The 20,541-nt window shown below is 38.9% G+C and overlaps 1 protein-coding gene across 2 annotated transcripts in view; it reads left to right on the top strand.

The window, feature by feature from the left end:
• The window catches only part of DYRK1A (dual specificity tyrosine phosphorylation regulated kinase 1A), a 142,419-nt gene that overhangs the window by 99,346 nt on the left and 22,532 nt on the right, over window positions 1-20,541 (top strand). For both annotated transcript variants that reach the window (XM_077818460.1, XM_077818469.1), the window contains 4 exons: window positions 5,237-5,436; window positions 16,472-16,564; window positions 18,803-18,991; window positions 20,329-20,476. In XM_077818460.1, the coding sequence (XP_077674586.1) occupies window positions 5,237-5,436; window positions 16,472-16,564; window positions 18,803-18,991; window positions 20,329-20,476 (630 nt within the window). The remainder of the gene's footprint in view (window positions 1-5,236; window positions 5,437-16,471; window positions 16,565-18,802; window positions 18,992-20,328; window positions 20,477-20,541) is intronic.

The following is a 20,541-nucleotide window of genomic DNA, read 5'->3' as shown; positions in this document are numbered from 1 at the left end:
GCAGTCCATGACCTGTCCCTGACTTTTATTAAAAATATCCATGACAAAATCTTAGCCTTAGTTATTACCATTATACAAGGCACTGGTGACAACTGATCTGGAATACTATGTGCAATTCTGCTCTCCCTTCTTTAAGAAAAATGAATGCCAAATTGAACAGGTGCAGAGCAGGGCTGCTAGGATGATCAGAGGAATGGAGAAGACTCAGAGCTTGTTTGCTATGTGGAACAGCTACATTGGCCATGATTTTGGTGCTGTGATAGTGGAAAAGAAGAATGCTTTAGTTTCTTTACTGTGATGGTGTAGTCCTGTGAATAGTTTTTTGTTCTATTGGCAGATGAATTCGGGTCCAGTTTTGTACTGCTTTCATTGTAATCCTCTGCCTATACATTTTTTCCACAGCAGTTCATCTGAGCTATGATGGTCTATGGTGGCTTGGGGCCAAAGTGTCAACTGTAATGGTCATCAAGTCATGGTACTTATTGGGAACTTTACTTTGTAGGTGGGTGCCTTGTTGTCCCAGAATGAGTTGAAAATTGAATCATCAAATATTTTCAAGGATGAACCAGCCTTGATTGCTTCCCTAGTAAAATGAAGGAAAGACCCTGATTTTCGTTAGGATGTGGCAGTTGCTGGCCCAAAAAAGTAAATGTGATTTCTCCCATACTGGAAATTGGTCCCGAGTGTATTTGGCTAAGTGTGAGAGTTGGGGATGGTGTTAAAGCATCCAGTGGTTCCCCCGTAAACTAAAAGATCACACACTAATACTGGTGTTTACTTATATGGAAGTTGAAGTTGCTGAGTATGACCACCCTTGAGGTTCCAGAACCCTCCTGGCCAGCGGATCTATTATGTTTTTCCAGGAAGTTTCCAGGATTTTCATCTGAAGAGTCTAGACCACCAAGAGGCCTAGCTTTTTTTTTTTTTCCTCACAGATTAGATGGGTGCACTCAAATATTACTGTTTCTGTAGTGCAGTGTCCCCTGCATCTGAGGTTAGTGGGATTAGGATGGCTATTCTGCCTACTTATGTATTCTTTCTAACTCACTGGATCTTTCTTGGCTTTCAGTATATTGTAATGACTACATAAGGATTAGATGTGCTAGAGTAGGGTTGGAAGTGGCATTGAACCAGGTCTGTGGTGCAGGCAAGATCAGGTTTCAAGGATCAGATTTTGAATGGTGGTTGTTTTTGTTGATGGCTGACCTTGTATTCATCAGCAGAAGCCTGACTTTCTCTCAGTTTCTCTGTGTCTCCATCCCAGTGACAGCAGGAATTGGTAAAGTTAGGAACAGTTGGTTTCCAGATTTTTCAACAGGCCTTGTATTCCAGTTGTTAAAATTCTGAGTGTTTGACATTGATGTGCTGGCCTCTCATGGAAAAGGTTTGCATGGTGGAATTGATCTGTGGAACCAAGCACACAAACCTTGCACATTTTTATGCGGAATTGTTCCAGCTGGTGAATAGCCTGGTTAATTTGGGCTGCCTCCAACCTGAAACAGTCCAGAAGTTGATACAGAATGCAATTGCCCACCTATTAAATGGCGCTTCACAATAAGCGTACATACAGCAACACTGCTGCTCAGTTGATTAGTTTTCTTTTGGCTTCCATGTTGTGTTTTAGTTATTTAACAAATAATGCCCTAAATGTAATGAAACTTGGCCATCTGAGAAATCTGTATGTCTGTGTGATTACTGCAGCTGTCATCTATAATGAAGCTTGAGTGAGATACTGCTTGGTTTAAGTGGGTGGAGACTACTAATGAAGTATTCTGTTACTGGTCTTCTCTGGAAGTTATTTTACCTCTAGATCCACTGGAGCCTGGTTTTGTTTAACCATGTAGGTGTGCTGCAAATCTTAGTGTGTCAGGTTTTTAGCTCAACAGGGGACATAAGCCCAGGATCCTTGTCTGATGCCTTTTTAATCTAGTGGTTTGGTGTATACTTAATTGCCAGTTCCATTGATTTCCAGAGTGCTCTGCAAGAGAAGAAAGTACTTGGCCAGACTATATGGATGGCTCTCTTGTGGTTGAGGCAGTTTTGGTTCCCAAGCAGCCTGAACCTGTCAATCTGCCAACCAAGGACCTTGCATCTGCTTCTGGATCTGCTGTTGCAGGATGAAGAGAAGATTCTGTACCCAGATCTGAATTCCCTTGATCTCACAGTTGGGCTGCTGGATGGATATTGGAAGTAGAGCATTTGTGCTCTTTACCTGTTCAGAATATTTTAGTGAACAGTAGAAAGTCTCTTTGAGGTGCTCACCTGGTGAAATGGACAAGGTTTTCTTGTGGGTGTCATCAGAAGTCCCTGATTCCACAACAAACTTTGGTGCTGGAGATTTTAGACTACTTTCTGGGCTTGAAGCAGAGTAACCTTTCACTGAGCTGAGAAACAGTCCATCTGGTAGTTTTTTATGCACACCATCCGCCTATAGAAGGTCACAGTGTCTTTTCTTATCCAATTGTAATCAGATTTTGAAGAGCCTGGCTAAGGTGTTTCCAGCTGTTTAAAAAAAAAACAGTCCCACCATGGGACCTTAACTTAGTACTTTTGGCCCTGATTGGGCCTCTGTTTGAGCTGATGGCAGTCTGTTCCCTGTTACTTTTCAATGAAAACATCCTTTCTGGTTGCCTTTACATCTGTGAGGATGGTAGAGAGAGAGACCCACCCATTTATTTTTTATTTATTTAAATATTTAAATTTTAAGCTTTTATTTTTTAAATAAAATTCTGTTCAACCCTGGAAGACAGAAACTAAAAAGTGTTTAAGATAAAATCTTGAGCAGAGTGAAAACCAATGAAAGGACCTCTGCAGAGTACCTGAAACAGTAGCTCTTAAAAGGAGTGAACCCAGTTAGGGCTCTGTGGACTCCATGATGCCTGGGAAAATTGGCATTTTTCAAGGTGTTATAGAACTCTGCATTTTGGCCACAGAATTTTTCATTTTGATGCAACAAAACATCCAGCCTTTATATGTCTCTTTCTCCCTGCCCTGCAGTTGCCTCTTGCACTTCAGTTTTTCCTGCCTAAAAAGTAATACATTGGGTTGTAGTGCATGCTTCCTGGTGGAGCTGTGCAACAGGGATCAGAGAGTTAGGGCTAGAGTCCAGCTTGTAGTCAGGGAATATGGATCCAGAAATGCAGATTGGTGAACTAGGCTGTCTGTAGAAAAGCAGAGTGGCTGAGGCCCCAGGGAAATGAGCTGCTGAATCTGTATACAAATTATCCTCTTCCCTGGAATGCTTGAAGGAAAGAGTTACTTTTGTCAAGGCGCCTGGACAACATCTTGGGAGCAGAGGCCTGGGGATTGTAGCTGGCCTCCTTGGAGATCATAACAAAAATTCCCATTTTTGAAAATAATCACTGACATATTTTATTGGTATTTTTAATTACGAATCATAGGTGAGGGTGTCTGTGAATGGGAGTTAAGGGTTACAGTACTCTTCTCTCTGTGAGTATTCAGCCACAATTGAGATCAGAGGTACTCAAGCTGAAGCTGTCTCAGTATAAATGAGAGGAATCCTGCTCAGAGGGCCTTTGTTTTGGAATTTGCTTCCCACTTTGGTCTGCCAGAGTCCAAGTTTGTTAACATTGTGGGCACACTTCAAAACCATCTTCTGTCTCTTTTCTGATGTCAGGGATGGGTAGACTGCACGGATATGATAGGGGCAGTCCTTTCATTATTTAGGTATTTTAATGTATGGGATAGGCCTCTAAACGGACCTTAAATTGCATTTTAGATATTTCAGTACATTAAAAAATGGTGGTAGAATAAATTAATGCTTTTAAAGAATTTATGGGTTATTGCTGCAGAATTTAGTCCATTGTGTTGCAGCATACACAGGGCTCTGAAGTTATCCTCTATTTTAAACAGTGTCCAAGACATTTTATAACTATTGTTTAAATGACTCTGAAATTAAAAATTTCCTACTTTCCCAAGTGTTGTGTGTCAGCATAATTTGAAAAGTTCCCTTTGGGGTGTCTCCTTTGTCGTAGTCATAGACTTTTGAAGCACTAGGTTGTGGCAGCGATGTCTATAATTTAAAAAAAAAAAAAAAAATACTCAACATGAGGAAACCTTGTTTTAACAGAGACAGCTTTCCAGTATCAGCCTGTTAAAAAAAATTGTTCATTAAAATTCTTGAAGTGTCTTATCTTGGAAAGAGTTGTGGTCTAGTGTTCAGAATTGAAGACTTGCCTACATTAGGAAATTGTAGGGGAGAAAAAAAATATCAGTGGTGTTACCACTAGATCAGCATCCGTAGGAGAGCTGGTATAGAGAAGGGTTCAGCAACTGGACCCATTTAACCTTGTCAATTAAACCTGCTTTTTAGCAAGTTGAACATAGCAGTAATATGTCAGAACCCACCAGTACCTCATCTGTTATCGCTTCCGCTTGAAACTAGTTTAGTTTTAAAATATTGTTTTCCAAGTATTCTGCCTAGAGCTGGGCAAAAATAGATTTTTGATTTGCTGGTAGTTTAAAAAATAAAAATCTTTCAGGTTGACCCAAAAACAAAAATTCAGAAAAAAATTAGGCAAATCAAAGAAGTCAGTTTTAGAACACTTCATCTCAAAATGTTTTGTTTTCAGGCATTTTTAGAGGACTAAATTCATGAAATGGGGGAAGTTTTTGTGCCCTACTTTTAATTTTTAGCCCAGTTAGTTGAGACAGTCACCTAGAACGTATGAAGCCTGTTTTCACTTCTCCCCTCTGCTTGATATGGAACAGCTCTAATTCCACCTGAATGTCTATTCTTTTGTTATGATTCTGCAATATTTTCCATTCATTTACATTTATGTTTTGTCCCTTTCTGCTGTGTGAAAGACTCTCACGATCCAGGAGAACTGAAATGATGAAATTGATCGTATAGAAAGATCTCTCGTGGCATTAAATAGAGAAACCACACAACTATATTTTCTTCTTATCTCTTTTCAGTTATAATGGTAGATGTTACTTGTAAAAGTGGGAGGTAAACAATTTTTCTAACACATTTTTTAGTTTGTCACTTCAATGCATCTCTGTGCCACAACTTTCCCATTTGTAAAATGGGGTGTAATAATACTTTTTACTCACCTTTGTGCACTTTAAGATCTCTGGATTAATGCTGCTGTATATGTGCAAAGTATTGTTTTATCTGGTATTATTTATTTTATGGCCTTGGAAATGGAGGTCAACTGGTGCAAATACCATGAGGATGTAAACATTACACTAAAATCTTGAATTGTTTTTCTAGGAGGAGAGACTTCAGCATGCAAACCTTCATCTGTTCGGCTTGCACCGTCATTTTCATTCCATGCTGCTGGCCTTCAGATGGCTGGACAGATGTCCCATTCACATCAACAGTACAGCGATCGTCGGCAGCAGAACATAAATGACCAACAGGTTTCTGCCTTATCCTACACTGACCAGATTCAACAACCTCTAACCAACCAGGTATGTGATATCAGGAGAGAGACTTTTCCGTTTTGAGATACGTGCTTTCTTCCCTAAATATTTAAATATTTTGGGACACTTTACCCATAACTTTGTTTAAAATAGAAACCTCTGTGATTACAAGGTTCACATCTAATGCATCTAGATCAAAACTTTTGATATTTTTAAAAATTGAGAAATACTATTGCTCCTTTGTAAGAGGCTTCAAGAGACAATCTTTTAGCAGTTAAATAAATACTTGCCTTATTTGTAAAAGGAAATATTCTATTCTAACCATTCTTGACGTGGAAAGGAAGTAAAGTAATCTGAGGGGAATTTATGGCAATTGAAGATTAATCTAATGATAATCATGAAAAATGTAAATTGAAGTCCAAGTTTGACTGCTTTATTTTTATAAAGAGGGAGAATTTTATAGGTAACTTTGGATTGTAAAGTTATTATACAGAACTTTATAAAGATCTTGATTTCAAAACAATAATACAAATTTATACTATCACTGGGACTCTTTCACTGCTCCTCTCCCACGTCAGAGTTCTGCATTCTCATATATTAGCTCTTATCTTGGATAGATGAAGTGAGCATACTTGGGGAGTAGGAGGACTCCAGCTGGGTACTTACTATCTGGCTGACATACCTTCCCTAGTGTCATTGGACTATGGCAGCAGCTCCCCACCTATGAGGGCTAGATTACCCCCTTGCTCTCCCTGAGAGTATTCCTCTGTAGTTCCCCCCCTTCTTGAAAGCAGCAAGGAAGCTGACCACCTGCTTAAAGGGGGCTGTTTAGTACCTGCTCCCTGCTTACATCCAGATTGACTGACTGATTTTGGATTTAGGAAGTCTTTAAATTCTGCCTTCAAAGCATACAGGATAGTAAAATGAGCCCAACATAAGAGGAGGGAATGCTGCTGCTGCGCCCTGGTGCAAATCATCCCATCCCCATCTAAGCCACCTTGGATGTGCTGCAATACTATCATGAGAGCTTTACCAGGACTCCCCAAGTGTGTTGCTGTGTGGAAAAGCAAGATGAGGGAAGGGACCACAGAAGAAGAGGAAGAGAGAGAGATTAGAGAAGATGAGTGTGATCAAGATCAGCCCTAAGAGATGCAGGATCCTCTGGCATGTAAGGGGGGAGAGGGAAGTTCAGGCTGTTCAAGTGAAAGGACTTATCAGACTTACTTTCCAGGATTGCTCAGCTCCTGAAAATTGGAAATGGAAGAGCCAGGTGATCTGATACCAAGCAATCCCATCCTACCTAGTTCATATAGGTCCCAGAAAACTCCATATGTTAAAAACAAGACATGATGGCTCAAGAGTAGAAATCTCCATTAAGAAGTTGCCTGCAGGCAGGCTTGTGAAGATCCTATATCTGCCAACAGAGGAAAAAATGCCAAGATCTGACTGTCCATCAGTGGATATAGCCACCTCAAGAGTGGCAAAAGGGGTGATAGTACCTATCAGAAGGCGTGTTTTCCGTTTAAAACGGTTGCTTAAGAGAGAGGTCAAATCTGCTTTTAAAGGAGCATTTAGCTCAGGAACCCTGCAGGGGACCCTGTATGTGATTTATTCTTCTAGGGTAATATTTGGTGAATGCACAGATTTTTCATGTTCTCTAATGCTAAGGATAAATAGATGGTGATGGCTGAAATGCTGCCCTTGTTGGAAGCTGCAGTGTTTTTCATGGCAGATGTGACATACAGCTTAACCAGGACCACCTTAGTAGCCAGGGTGATGTTCATAACAGTAAAGAGGTCCCCGAGGGCTGAAGTAGTGGTCAACTGATTAGATAGCCAAGGCCAGCCTAGCTCCTCTACCCTTTAGGACAGCAATCCTGCTTGGCAAAGAGCTTCAGAAGCTGTAGGAAAAACAGAGTCTTCCCACAGTACACCACCTGCAGACACTGGTACAAATCTCAATCTTGGCCGGCTCTTGCCTCTCTAAACCTACCCCCATCAACCAGGGAAAAGAATTTGGCAGGCTTCTTTTTGAGGAAAAAAATCTGTGCGCTTCTCTGTGGGTACAAAAGTAATTAGGAGCCCCAGGCAATCAGCATGAAGGTATGCAGACGAATACCGCATCTTTGCCACCTCCTAAATGCAGAGGTTAACACCACTTTGGATCATTGGGTATTGCATGCAGTACCCTGAGACTTTTGAGGAGAGACCCACTCCAAAAGCTTTTTTTACTTAGTCACCTTGCTTCAGCACCAAAAAGAGGCAGGATGTACAAGACCATAGACACCCTGACACCCTGCAGAATTTGTAGCAAATCCCCAAAATCATTCCAGTTTCCTAGAATTTAGTGGGAACAGGGGACCTATTAAATGTACTTCACATTTCCCAAGACTAGCGATGGACTGTGCCCAGTTTTGGACCTGTGTTTGGCACTAGTGTGACTGCTGTTGGGATAGTGTGCCCCTTTCTGGGGTGTAGAGTTCAAGAAAGATATTGATAAATTGGAGATCGCTCAGAGGGTAGCCATGGAATGATTAAAGGATTGGAAAATATCCATTATAATGATAAACAGGTTGAGCTCTTTGAGCCTATCTGAACATAGAGAAAGTTAAAGGGTGACTTGATCACAGTCCATAACTATCTACATAGCAAACAAAAAATTTGATGCTAAAGAGCTCTTCAGCCTAGCAGATAAAAGTATTACAAATAAAAATGACTGGAATCTGTAGCTAGACAAATTCAGACTAAAATAAGGCAAACGTTTAACAGTAAGGGTAATTAAGCACTGGAACAGTTTACCAAGGGATGTGGTGGATTCTCCATCACTGGAAATTTTAAAGTCAAAATTGCATGTTTTTCTAAAAGATATGCTTTAGTTCAAACAGGAATTAATTCAGGGAAGTTCTATGTCCTGTGTTATACAGGAGGTCAGACTAGATTATCATAATCATTCCGTCTGGTCTTAATTTGTGTATCTGTGAAAATAAATTCTTCATTTCAGGGTTAGAGAAAGATCAAATCTCAAATTAGGGATTTGGTCAGTCAATTCAGGAATTTGCCTGTTCCCTGGATCTTCAAGATGCCTGTCTATACATCCAAATTTGGCATTATATCGATTAATCCTATTTTACACAATATTTGGAGCATTTCCGGCAATATCAAGCTCTCCCAAAATAGGACCTAGATATGTACTGTGACTGCGATGAATTTCCTCTGACCCAAATCAGGCTCCAATTTGTAGAGCCAAGGTAGGATCATCAACAGGGGGTTTCCTGTCACAGTGTCAGCAGCTGGCCTGTCTGTGAGCCCAGTTAACATACAAGCAGATAAAACCTTAATTCAGGGCAGGTGTCGGAAGCAGCAATACCAGTTGCCATCCCTGTTGCAACTGCAGGTAGTGTTCTCCTGGGATTACGTATGGGTGCTGGAGTCTATGGCAGCATGCTTGACAATAGTTCCCTGGACCGACTTCCAAATAAGCATGCTACCATGTTTTCTGTTTTCAAACTGAGCAGAATCAAAGAACTCCAGGCTATATCATCAACTGCTCTCTGCATTCAGAATGGCTCTAAGGTTGTGGCTAGACAACACAAATCAGAAGGGTTGCTCCCTTGGTTGTCCCTGATAATTGGCTGATTAAGACTGGAAGCTTGTTAGGATAGGGAAGCCAACTAAGAGAGGCTGTGGCTCAAGGGAAATGGTCCACAAGGGAGAAGAGCTCGTAAATCAGCCACCTCAAAATTAAGGCTTAAGACTCACCTTGCTCCACTAACACACAACCTGGAGTTCCCCTCCTCTAATTCCATTTAAGATCCACTCCAATCTGGCTTTCACTCCTTGTATTCCACTGAAATGGCTCTCATTAAAGGCTGTAATGACCTCTACCTAGCCAAAGCTCAGAATCAGTATTAGATCCTTATCCTCCTTTACCTGTCAGCCGCTTTCAACACAGTCAGTCGTACTCTTCTTGAAATCTTTTCCTCCCTTGTCTTTTTGTGACTGTCCTCTCCTAATTCCCCCTCATCTCTAATCTCTCCTTCTGGATGTCCTTCGGAGGATCCTCCTTATCACCATCTAGTTTTCTCAGTGCGTTCCACAGAGATCTGTCCTTGGTCCCCTTGTCTTTTCCCTGTATAGCCTCTCTAAGTAATCTCATCCTAAAACACAAATTCAGCTATCAACTCTGAGTTGATGACTCTCTACTCCAGACCTGTCATCTTCTGTCCAGACTAAAGTCTCTCTCTCTCTCTCACACTCACTCACACCCCTCTACCTCTCCTTGTGGAAGTCTAGATCTCCTCTCAAGCTCAACTTGGCTAAAATAGAACTTGTAATTTTTCTGTCCAGGTCTTCCCTACTACCTCCTTTCCTGATCACTGCAGACAACACCACCATCCTGCCTGACACTCAGGCCTGTAACCTGGGTGTTATCTTTGACTTGGACCTCTTTAGGTCCTCACACTAAGGCTAAAGTTTGCAGATTCTTTCTGCATAAAATCTCTGAGATATGGCTTTTCCTATCCAACTGCAGTTTAAGTTCTCATCCAGGCTTCTGTCTTCTCACATTTTGATCACTGTAACATCCTTCTGTCTAGCCTTGACAAATGCAGTCTTATCCTTCTGAGAATTGAGAATGCTGCTGCAAAGATCATTTTCCTATTCCTTTGCTTTGATCATGTTGCCCCATCTGCATCCCTCCATTGGCTCCCTCTTCAGGATTGAATCAAATGTAAGCTACCTGTCTTCACTTTCAAGGCCCTTCATTCCCTATCCCCACCCTACTTATTATCTCTCATTTTCTATTGAGATGCCAACTTCTAGCTCCAATTGGCACATGATGCCAGTCTGCATTGCCCACTTGTCAGGTTTTCAAACAAGCACTTTTGTGCTTTCTCCCATGCTGCCCTTCATGCTTGGGAGGAGCTCCCAATAAGCATTCTCAAAACTAACTCATTATTCTCCTTTAAAACCTTTCTCAAAACTCTACCCATGTTGCCTACAAAAAAGCTTGACAGTGGCTAGCCTGCTGATACCACTGCCCATCATGCTGACCAAACTGTGTAATTGTTTCCTTGTACTTCCGCGTCTGTTGTCTTGTCTTATAATTTTGTAAGCTCCTTGGGGCAGGCTTTGTCTTTTGCTCTGTTTGTACAATGCTGAGTACAATGGGGTCCTGCCTATGACTAAGACTGCTATGTTCCACAGTGATACAAATAATAATCATGGACTTAATGAGCCCATTTAGATAGTCCAATATTGTTATCCTGGGCACATACACACATTGTCAAGGAGGTACGAATAGCAAGGGCATGGTTAAGAAGCTGCTCATGCTTATGACCTGGCCAGAAAAAGCATTTTGAAAGATGTCACCCACAAATAGCAGGGGATCAAAATGACACTGTAGACTGGCCAGGCAGGCAACAGGTATGTCCATGAGAGGTGGGAACTCAGTTGTAAGATGCTTACTGTAATATGTCAAACATAAGGAACCCCGTAGATCGATCTGATTGCCATCAAGATCAGTAGGAAGACAGAGGTGTACTTCAGCAGATGTAAGGAGCATAACTCCCTCGGAAATAGGCATTCTGCCTCTCTCAACGGGTTTTCTCCTCACACATCACCATCAGTAACAGGATACTATGTACCAATTTACCAGCCCTGCCGCACACAGTAATGGTTTCCAATGACAGATCAAAGATCCAGTTTATTGTTTTGGTGCTACCGTACATAGCAGCCTCAGGGTCACATGTTACCCAAAGGGAGGAAGCCTTCTTGGGTATGATTTCTTAGTTCAACCAGATGTTCTGTAATACTCTCTTGCAAGACCTACACACCAAAAAAGTGGTGGTGTGGGTTTTTTTGTGTTTTTTGTTTTGTTTTTGCTTTGTTGTTTCAGTGACTGTATTGTACACAGTGTGAGTGAGGGTCTTTCTCTAGCGGTTTATTTGCCATGCTGAGATTATTGGACAAAATTTTTAGTTTTATAAACTCCAACCTCCATCTTCTGGCCAGACTGCTGCACTGCACCACTTGCTCCTGTTCAAGTTCAGTGCCTTGGCTGGTGAGTTCAAGTGCTTTTGCTCTGATAAGAGACTTTCCTCAAAATTCCTAAACCTTCCATATCTTGAACAAGCCTAATTCTTCCTAATTTCAGTAAAAATTTCTGTTGGATTTTTAATAGCTCCTCTCCAAGCCCAAATGTTGTATTAATATTTCCTCAGCCTCTATCTCAGTGGGACAAATTAAGGAAATCTTTTTTCAGTCTCCAGGACTCCTCATTTCTTCTTAGTCTCCTCATTTCTAGCATTTAGGACTGAAATGTTTTCCACAAAGATTCTGATGTTGGTGGATACCAAAGGGAGCACACAATGATTTGGAAGAATATACAGATTTCTCTAAAATGGCCTTCATATCTATTGTCAGTTGTCTCCTGCCCTCTATGATTGCCAAAGGTTGTATGGCTTATTGTTGGGATAGAGCATCCAGCAAGAGGAAAAAACAACTTCAATCCAGCAAGTTGACTCTGGTTTTCATTTATGGTATTTTTGATACTGCAAGCAGCCATTCAAGTTTATTTACATTTATGGGAAATAATGCTGCCTGCTTCTTATTTACAATCTCACCTAAAAGTGAGAACAGACATTCATATGGCACTGTTGTAGCCGGCGTTGCAAGGTATTAACCTGCCAGATATGCTAAACATTTGTATGCCCCTTTATGCTTCGACTTGTAGGCTCTAAAGCAGGAGTTCTCAAACTGGGGGTTGGGACCCCTCAGGGGGTCGTGAGGTTATTACATGTGGGGGTCGTGAGCTGTCAGCGTCCACCCCAAACCCCACTTTATATCCAGCATTTATAATGGTGTTAAATATATAAAAAAGTGTTTTTTAATTTATAAATGGGGTCGCACTCAGAGGCTTGCTATTTGAAAGGGGTCACCAGTACAAAAGTTTGAGAACCACTGCTCTAAAGTAATAATAATTCTACATTTGAAAGTGGCACTTTCACGATAGATTGTACTAGAGTACTTGTATGAGATGTATTGAAAAATACTGTTATACAGTGCAAATATTTGTAGTACAAATGATATAAAGTATTCTGTATTGTAATTGAAATCAATATATTTTAAAATATAGAAAAATGTCCAAAATATTTATAATAAATTTACATTGGCATTCTATTATTGTTTAATAGTGTGATTAAAACTGTGATTAATCACAACTGTTTTTTAAAATTTAGTTAATTTGTTTTGTGTTAATTGCTTGCTTTAACTGCAATTAATTGACAGCCCTAAAAATAAGTTAACTGGAATTTTTAGTTAGACACAGTGGTATAAAATATAAATTCCTTTCATTGTACTCCCTTTGTAAACAAAGTCACACTAGATGTAGCCAGAATCTCTGCTACTCCTTGTTATACTCAATTTCATTTTTTTTTAAGTATCCAAATATCTCTTGATGGATTAGGACATCTATTTTACAAGATATATATCCCCTGTCATAAAAATTCTCATAATGAAATAAGGTATATTTAACAAGAAACACCACTGCTTTGGGCAGTAAAGAATGGGACCACATGAAGAAATTTGTGTGACAGTCACTTAATTATCTATTCCCTCTTTTACCAAACACTGCAAAATTAACATTATTGTCAGCTGATACGTGGTCCTTCAAGCTGCTCTGGACCAATTAAAGAAATGAAAATAGATCAATTTAATGTGCATAGCTGGGACTCTTAGGCTTGTTGTCTACTCTGTTTTTATTATCTGTTTTTATTATTTGGTTGTTTTCCTGTTCTGACTTTGTGCTTCCTAACTTTCATTTGCATACCGACAAATGGGTCATGTGAAATTGAAAATTTGACTTTCTTATTTGTAATTTTAATTTCTCTTAGAGGTACCAATCCCTGCTATGCATGTCCTGCTCCATGAATCTGTTAAGATGATAAAATTTTGTTGTTTATTTACAATTATAATTGCAATGAAACCACTTGATTGTCATTTATCTTGGCATTTATACATATTTTCTGAGTTATGTTTTCCAACCTTCACATTTTGGAAATATCTCGTGGGGTTTCAGTTAGCTATGTGGCCAGCTGGTAGAGACTGGAGTCTGCAAAGCAGGATTTAAAAAATTAACCAAGAGAGCCGCTTCAAAGCCAAAGGAGAGGCAGGATTACCTAACAATACAGTATGGTATGTTACCACTATGCAAAATAGGCATTGTCCCCTTCTTGTGCCATCATTCTCTCCTTTCATTCCTCAGAGGAAGAGGTGGTTATATAATTGGAGCAAGATTCAAATCTTTCATATTTTTCTGAGGGGATCTTGTTGTACCATTAGAATGTCCTGATTAAGAATATAGCTAAGCATTTTAAAATGCAGCCTATGTAGGAATCTGCCACCTTTTTCCTCCATTTTTTTCCTTTCCAATCTTCCATCCCATTTTTCAGAAGGTAGAGAGGAAAATACTGCCTCTTTAAAAAGTTAATACAGGTCATATTATGTCCTTAATAATAACTGAGCTGCTGTATTAGTTTTAGACTATGTCTATACTGCACTGAAGTTGGGACTATGGGGATGTGAATAGCAGCACGCACCAAAGTGCTGTGCTATAACTCCCCTGTGTGGATACTGTAGGAACAAATGAAAAGGTTCCTAGTTCCCATTACTGTGGTCCTATTTGAAGAGGACTGTGATAATGCAAAGTAGGAACCTTTTGGCTTGTGGCTGGAGCATCCACACAGGGAAGTTGCAGTACAGCCCTTTGGTGTGTGCTGCTATTCACACCCCTATAATCTGAGCTGTGAGATAGTGTAGACAGGCTCTGAGTGATGCTGCACAGGTGTAATTGAAAGCATGATTTGGAGATAAAGGAGTTAGGGTTATCACTGTGAAGCTGAGAAGGGCGCAAGTTGGCCTGCAGAATCTTAATTATTGTTTGTGGTTCACAAGAAGAAAAGAAAACCAGCCTGATTTTCTCAGGTTGAATTTTCAGGGCTGTTGCTAGAAAAATGTTTTACTTGTAAAGTGAACAAATTTGAGCTAGAAATTGGAGATGGACATGGAACCCCTGCAATTCTGTCCTACAAAGGAGAATATGCATGGGTCCTACACATGCCTATCACAAGGGGTGAACCTCATCCGGTGCACTAAATGCCCCAATAATGATGTGGGTGAAACCAGACAATCACTATGCTCTTGAATGAGCGAACACTGGAACATGATAGAAGACAGAAACACCATAGCACCTATGAGTGAACACTTTTTGCAAAGTCCTCATTCTCAAAGGAAACCTGCACAACACTTTTTCAAAAGACAAGCCAGAGAGCTTAAATTCATAACTTTTCTAGATACTAAAAATCATGGACTGAAGGATTTGTGGCTTATTACAACATTCTATAACCCACTAGTCCTGCCACTCCCCTCTAACCTCTCTCCCCCATTCCTTTTCCTCCCTATGACTGGAATGGTGTTAACGAGGGCCACTTCACCTTGAATGGTCCCTTGAAATATGTTAGCTACTTATTCTAAAAAACCTCTTCCACCTTGTATTTATCTGTGACAGTCTGTGTTTGTTTTCCAGACCTGAAGAAGAACTGTGTAAGAGAGACAGGCTTTAACAGGGCTATAACAACACTGCATTCTACAGAACAGGCACGCTGCTAACTTCTTCCACAGTTGGGAGAACAACCCCACAAAGTCTAGTTGTGGCAGCAAAGAGACTGGTCATTACACATGCCCTGAACAAAGAATAGCCTTTACGTTTTTCCCTGTGACATGAGTGGAGTGATTAATGGATAGTGGCAGAGCCTCCAGCCACGCTACCAAATTCCTGCTTTTGGCTTAAATGCTTATAAGGATATTACCAACTGAAAAATCCTATTTACATATGTAAACTTTGTACCATGTAGGTTTATAAATAAACCCTACTATTATTATTATTATTACTATTATAATAACTGAAACAGATTGGAGGGAGAAATAATTCCCTTTATTTAAATTTATTTTCTTCATTTTATAGCACTTTATTTTATAGTCAGTTTTGCTGTCTTGTCAATGGTGCACACTGCTCTTTTTGGCTCTGCAAAAGGGTGTTTATCAGTTATAGTGAAACCGATGAGGCTGTAGGCTACATTGTGTACACAGCGAGGAGAAGTGTTCCTAAGCACATTTGGTGATATCACGTTGGCACTAGAGCAACACAATTCTCTACTCTTTTTTTCTAATTCCTGTTCACAGTTAGTCTTCCACGTGCTGTTTAAAGGTTGTTCTACCAGAAAATTGAATGTTTTAAAACTAGTCAGTTTTGGAAAATACAATTTGTGTTCCTTTTTAAGTATTTTAAAAAATATATACTTTTGATTTGTCTTTAACAGATCCATTTATGTCTAGATCTCTCACATCATATAGATTGATAGATTCCAAAGCCAGAAGGGATCATTGTGAGCATCTAGCCTGGCCTCCTGTATAAAACAGGCCACAGAGCTTCCCCAAAATAATTTCTAGAGCATATCTTTAGAAAAAGTATTCAATCTTGATTTAAAAATTGTGAGTAATGGAGAATCCATCACAACCCTTTGTAAATTGTTGCAGTGGTTAATTACTCTCACCGTTAAAATGTATACCTTATTTCCAGTCTGAATTTGTCTAGCTTCAGTGGTATACCAGCTTTTCTAAGCCCCCATAATATCACTGAATATAATGAAGCATTTTTGAAATGTATTGACTCTGCTGTTCCATAACAGCATTCGTGGCATTTTACTATTTAAACAGTTGGTATACCTGTATTCATTATGGTTTTATGTTTAACTGCAAGTATGTTTAAAATACAAATATTTTGCATGTGCCTGATAAGTCAAAGGACCAGAGACAGAAGTGGGGTAGGGAGGGCAATAAGGGGATATATTGTCAACTAGCTCAAAAAACTATGGGAATACTAAACCTATTAGTAGAGGTAATTTTTTATTTAAACACAGCTTTGTAAATATTAGAAATTCATCACTTAGAGTGGATAGTAATTATTTAGTTAAAGTACTAGTTTTTTCTGTCTTTCTAAAGTGATGCCTGATATTGTCATGTTACAGAGGCGGATGCCCCAATCTTTCCGTGATCCAGCTACTGCTCCCCTGAGGAAACTCTCCGTTGATCTGATCAAAACATACAAACATATTAATGAGGTAAAGACCGTATAGTTCACCGTTATATTTTTATTTAATGTGTGATAGCTTGCTAATAATTACAATATGTAGTGGTATCAAAAATATTGTTTAAAGTGTTCCAAGTAGATTTTTCTGTAAGATGCAATGAATTTAGACACATTTTCTTTTACTGGCACATTATACAGGCATTCTTTCTTAATTTATGAATTAACTTGATGAATTCTAAATTAAACAAGTCCATGTACTTTTATTGTCAGTAAAAATAACATGCAAACTACAAAAGGGGTTGTGCACTTTTTTATTCTTTATTATGTAGCCCTGAAAAATGTGTTTAAAATCTGGGTTCATCCCTTCCCCATCAGTAATGCCTTGTCTTTTTTTTTTTTTTTTTTGGTGGGATGTCTCCTTCAAGGACCTGAAGTTGAAACTTTCTCTGCCTGTAATTTAAAGGGGGTTTGTTAGTATTGAATATTTAGGTCTAAATTTTCAAAAGTGACTATTTTGGGCTCCTCAGTTTTCGGGTGCCCAACTTCAGACAACTTTAGCGAGCCTGATTTTTTCAGAACTGTTGAGCACCTGCCTTTCAGTTGTCTCAATTTGAGCACCCAAATCCTGGCTCCCAAAATCAACAGTCACTTTTGAAAGTGTAGGTCTTTGTAGTTTTTTTCTTCTTCCAGCAGTTCGTAGGGCATTTACTTTCCATTTACAAACAACACATGCGTTTTAAACACTGAATAAAAATCAGATTCCCTCCCAATTGCTCATGTTTCCCTACTTGATACCTGTGAGGTCATAATCCTACAGGCTTCCAGTCCATAACCTTCTGGAAAAGAAGGCCTAGACAGCAGTTGAATTGCTATTGTAAATATAAATAAACCTGAAGGTCTTTTATATGTATCATCAGGAAAACATAAGCCATCTTTGTCTTTCATGTTATCTTTTGAATACTTTATGTTTTAGGAAATTTGTGCTTCTGTACTGCCTCCTTAATTGATCTGATTATCTTAATTATTCAAAATCCAAAAGAAGGCAAAGTTATAAAGCAGGGAAGTGGTGATGTCCTCCTAGATGCCTGTGGTGATTGTAGAATAAAAGGAGTGGCCACTGCAGCCACCCATGATTTCACTTTGTTTTTTCTTTTAGTCTTGGATACTTATGGACTGGCAAAGTTACTATCTTTAATCAAGGCCCCAGCAGTTTAAAAGCAGCTGCTGCTATCTAGTGGCCTGTGCTTGAGCCTGGGAATCCAGAACTGCTATGTCATTGAGTGGCCATAGCAAGATGTTTAATTCTTTTTCCTCACGTTTTCTACCCTACTGTTTTGTACAGCACTTGAAAAATATAAAATGTTAAGTGCCAAGTACTTCCATATTTAATTAGCATTATTATATTGTGTATATACTGCAGTGCTAGGCAACAATTGAATCTTTTGTTACTCAGCTTCTCCCAATGCTTACGTATATAATTTTACTTTCTGTTGGTTATGCTTTAGTCGTTGTCTTACCTTTTTAAACATGAAAATTAACCTAACATCTTTATTTATGTGTGTGTGTGTGTGTGTGAAGTACAATCATAGGACTGTAAGGGACCTCGAGAGGTCTTCTAGTCCAGTTCCCTGCATTCAAGGCAGGACTAAGTATTACCTTTTGTGTGTGAGAGAGACAGAGTAAGTGATTTAACCATGGTGTGTTTTCTCTTTTGTATCCTTTGTTTATAATAGGCTCAAAGGCTACGTTTTATGAATATGTTGCTGTGGTGTGCTTACAGATGTTTCTTAAATATTCATAAATATTGGGATATTTGTTTTTGGTATAAATGACTGACTGAATTTCAGATCCTGTGATTATAATTAAAACATTGTGTGCACTTCTAAAGGGACACATTAATTCAAAAATTGCTCTTTTCCCTGAAACTTTATCTACTTTATTTATAAATATCACTTAGGATTATTATATCTAAAATTATAATTCTTAGATACATTTTCTGTTTTACTTTGTGAATTTGATAGCGCTGTGTTCAGAGATTCACTGTTTTCTCAGTATAGTCAATTAGTTATCCTGGTTTTTATGGGTGTCTTTCACACAGTAACAGGGGAGGGGAAAATAACTTTTAAAAAAAGGAAAATGGTTTTGTAAAGCCAGAAAATTTTGCTGGCGGAGGTGGGAGGGAAGACTAGAGTAATACCTGAAGCTATTCTTTACTGATTAAAGTGACACCATCAGTTGAAATTTAAACCAGTGTGTTCCTCATCTTCAGGTTTACTATGCAAAAAAGAAGAGGCGGCACCAACAGGGCCAAGGAGATGATTCCAGTCATAAAAAGGAACGGAAAGTTTACAATGATGGCTATGATGATGATAACTATGACTATATTGTAAAAAATGGGGAAAAGTGGATGGATCGTTATGAAATTGACTCTTTAATTGGCAAAGGATCCTTTGGGCAGGTAATGGATGTCAGCTGAAAAATCATTAACTCATTTGAGTTATAATAGCCATCTAAATGAGTTAATATCTAGGCCACGCCCTATCTCATTCCTTATTGTTTCCTTATTCATTAGCCCTTGGAATAAGATGTCTATTCAAAATTTCTGCATTTGTAATTTTTCTTCTTTATAAAACATGAAATTTGAATTTTCTTGAGCATACGCATCCAGTAACTGCTTTTGCAAGATAATCAAACCTGTTAATTTGGAAAAGAGACGGCTAAGGCGAGATACGATTGAGGTCTATAAAATCATGACTAGTGTAGAGAAAGTGGATAAGGAAGTGTTTACTACTTCTCATAATTTCATTTGGTGACCCCTAGTTCTTGTGTTAATAGGCAGCAGGTTTAAAACAAATAAAAGGAAGTATTTCTTCACACAACGCACAGTCAACCTGTGGAACTCCTTGCGAGAGGATGTTGTGAAGGCCAAGACCATAACAGGGTTCAAAAAAGAATTGGATAAATTCATGCAGGATAGGTCCATCAATGGCTATTAGCCAGGATGGGCAGGAATGTTGTCCCTAGCCTTTGTTTGCCAGAAGCTGGGAATGAGTGACAGGGGATGGATCACTTGATGATTACCTATTTTGTTCATTCCCTCTGGGGCACCTGGCACGGGCCAATGTCAGAAGACAGGATACTGGGCTAGATGGACCTTTGCTCTGACCCAGTAGGGCCATTCTTATATTCTTAATTTAACACTTAACTTGCGTTTGCTGTCATTCAGAATTTTTAGCACATGGTGGTATGGAAACCCAAATTTAATTTTCTGTGATTCCGGAGATAACAGACAGCATAGTGTATGTAATAAATACACATCATACCCTAGTTAACTCTTGAAAAAGGCATTTTGAGAATTAAGCATTTCTAAATAGTGAATATTTAATAGAAAGTGGATTTTACTTTAATAGTTGTTTTCTATATTGATCTTTTTTTATACTTGTACTTGAATTAGATGTTATTTCCTCAGTCCAGCTTCTCAATGACGTCTGCATCCTGTTTTTGTGGCATTTTTGTTATGAAAATATCATAGTATCTCCTATGGTTTCACAGTAGAAACAAGAAAAGAAAATGGTCTAGATAGTATGAAAATTCTTATTTTCAAGAAAAATATCTTCAATACAAGTTAAATGTACTTAGTAAAATTTTGGAATATAAACTGGATTATTAAGTATGTTTTAAATATGATTAATTTCAAAGCTTTCTTGATTTTGAAAGTCTGTTTAATAAATAAATTTAATGAAATGTGCAGTTACTTGAACATTGTATTTAGCACGTCTTTTTTTTCCCTTTCAGGTTGTAAAGGCTTATGATCGTGTGGAACAGGAGTGGGTTGCTATTAAAATTATAAAGAACAAGAAGGCTTTCCTAAATCAAGCCCAGATTGAAGTGCGGCTTTTGGAGCTTATGAACAAACATGACACTGAAATGAAATACTATATAGGTATTAAGATAATTCTTGCAAATATTTGAGAATTGGCTGGAGAACCTAAGACCATACTACTACTT

Source organism: Eretmochelys imbricata, chromosome 1 (genome assembly GCF_965152235.1).
Source record: "Eretmochelys imbricata isolate rEreImb1 chromosome 1, rEreImb1.hap1, whole genome shotgun sequence".
NCBI lineage: Eukaryota > Metazoa > Chordata > Testudines > Cheloniidae > Eretmochelys > Eretmochelys imbricata.
This window is presented reverse-complemented; position numbering and strand designations above follow the sequence as displayed.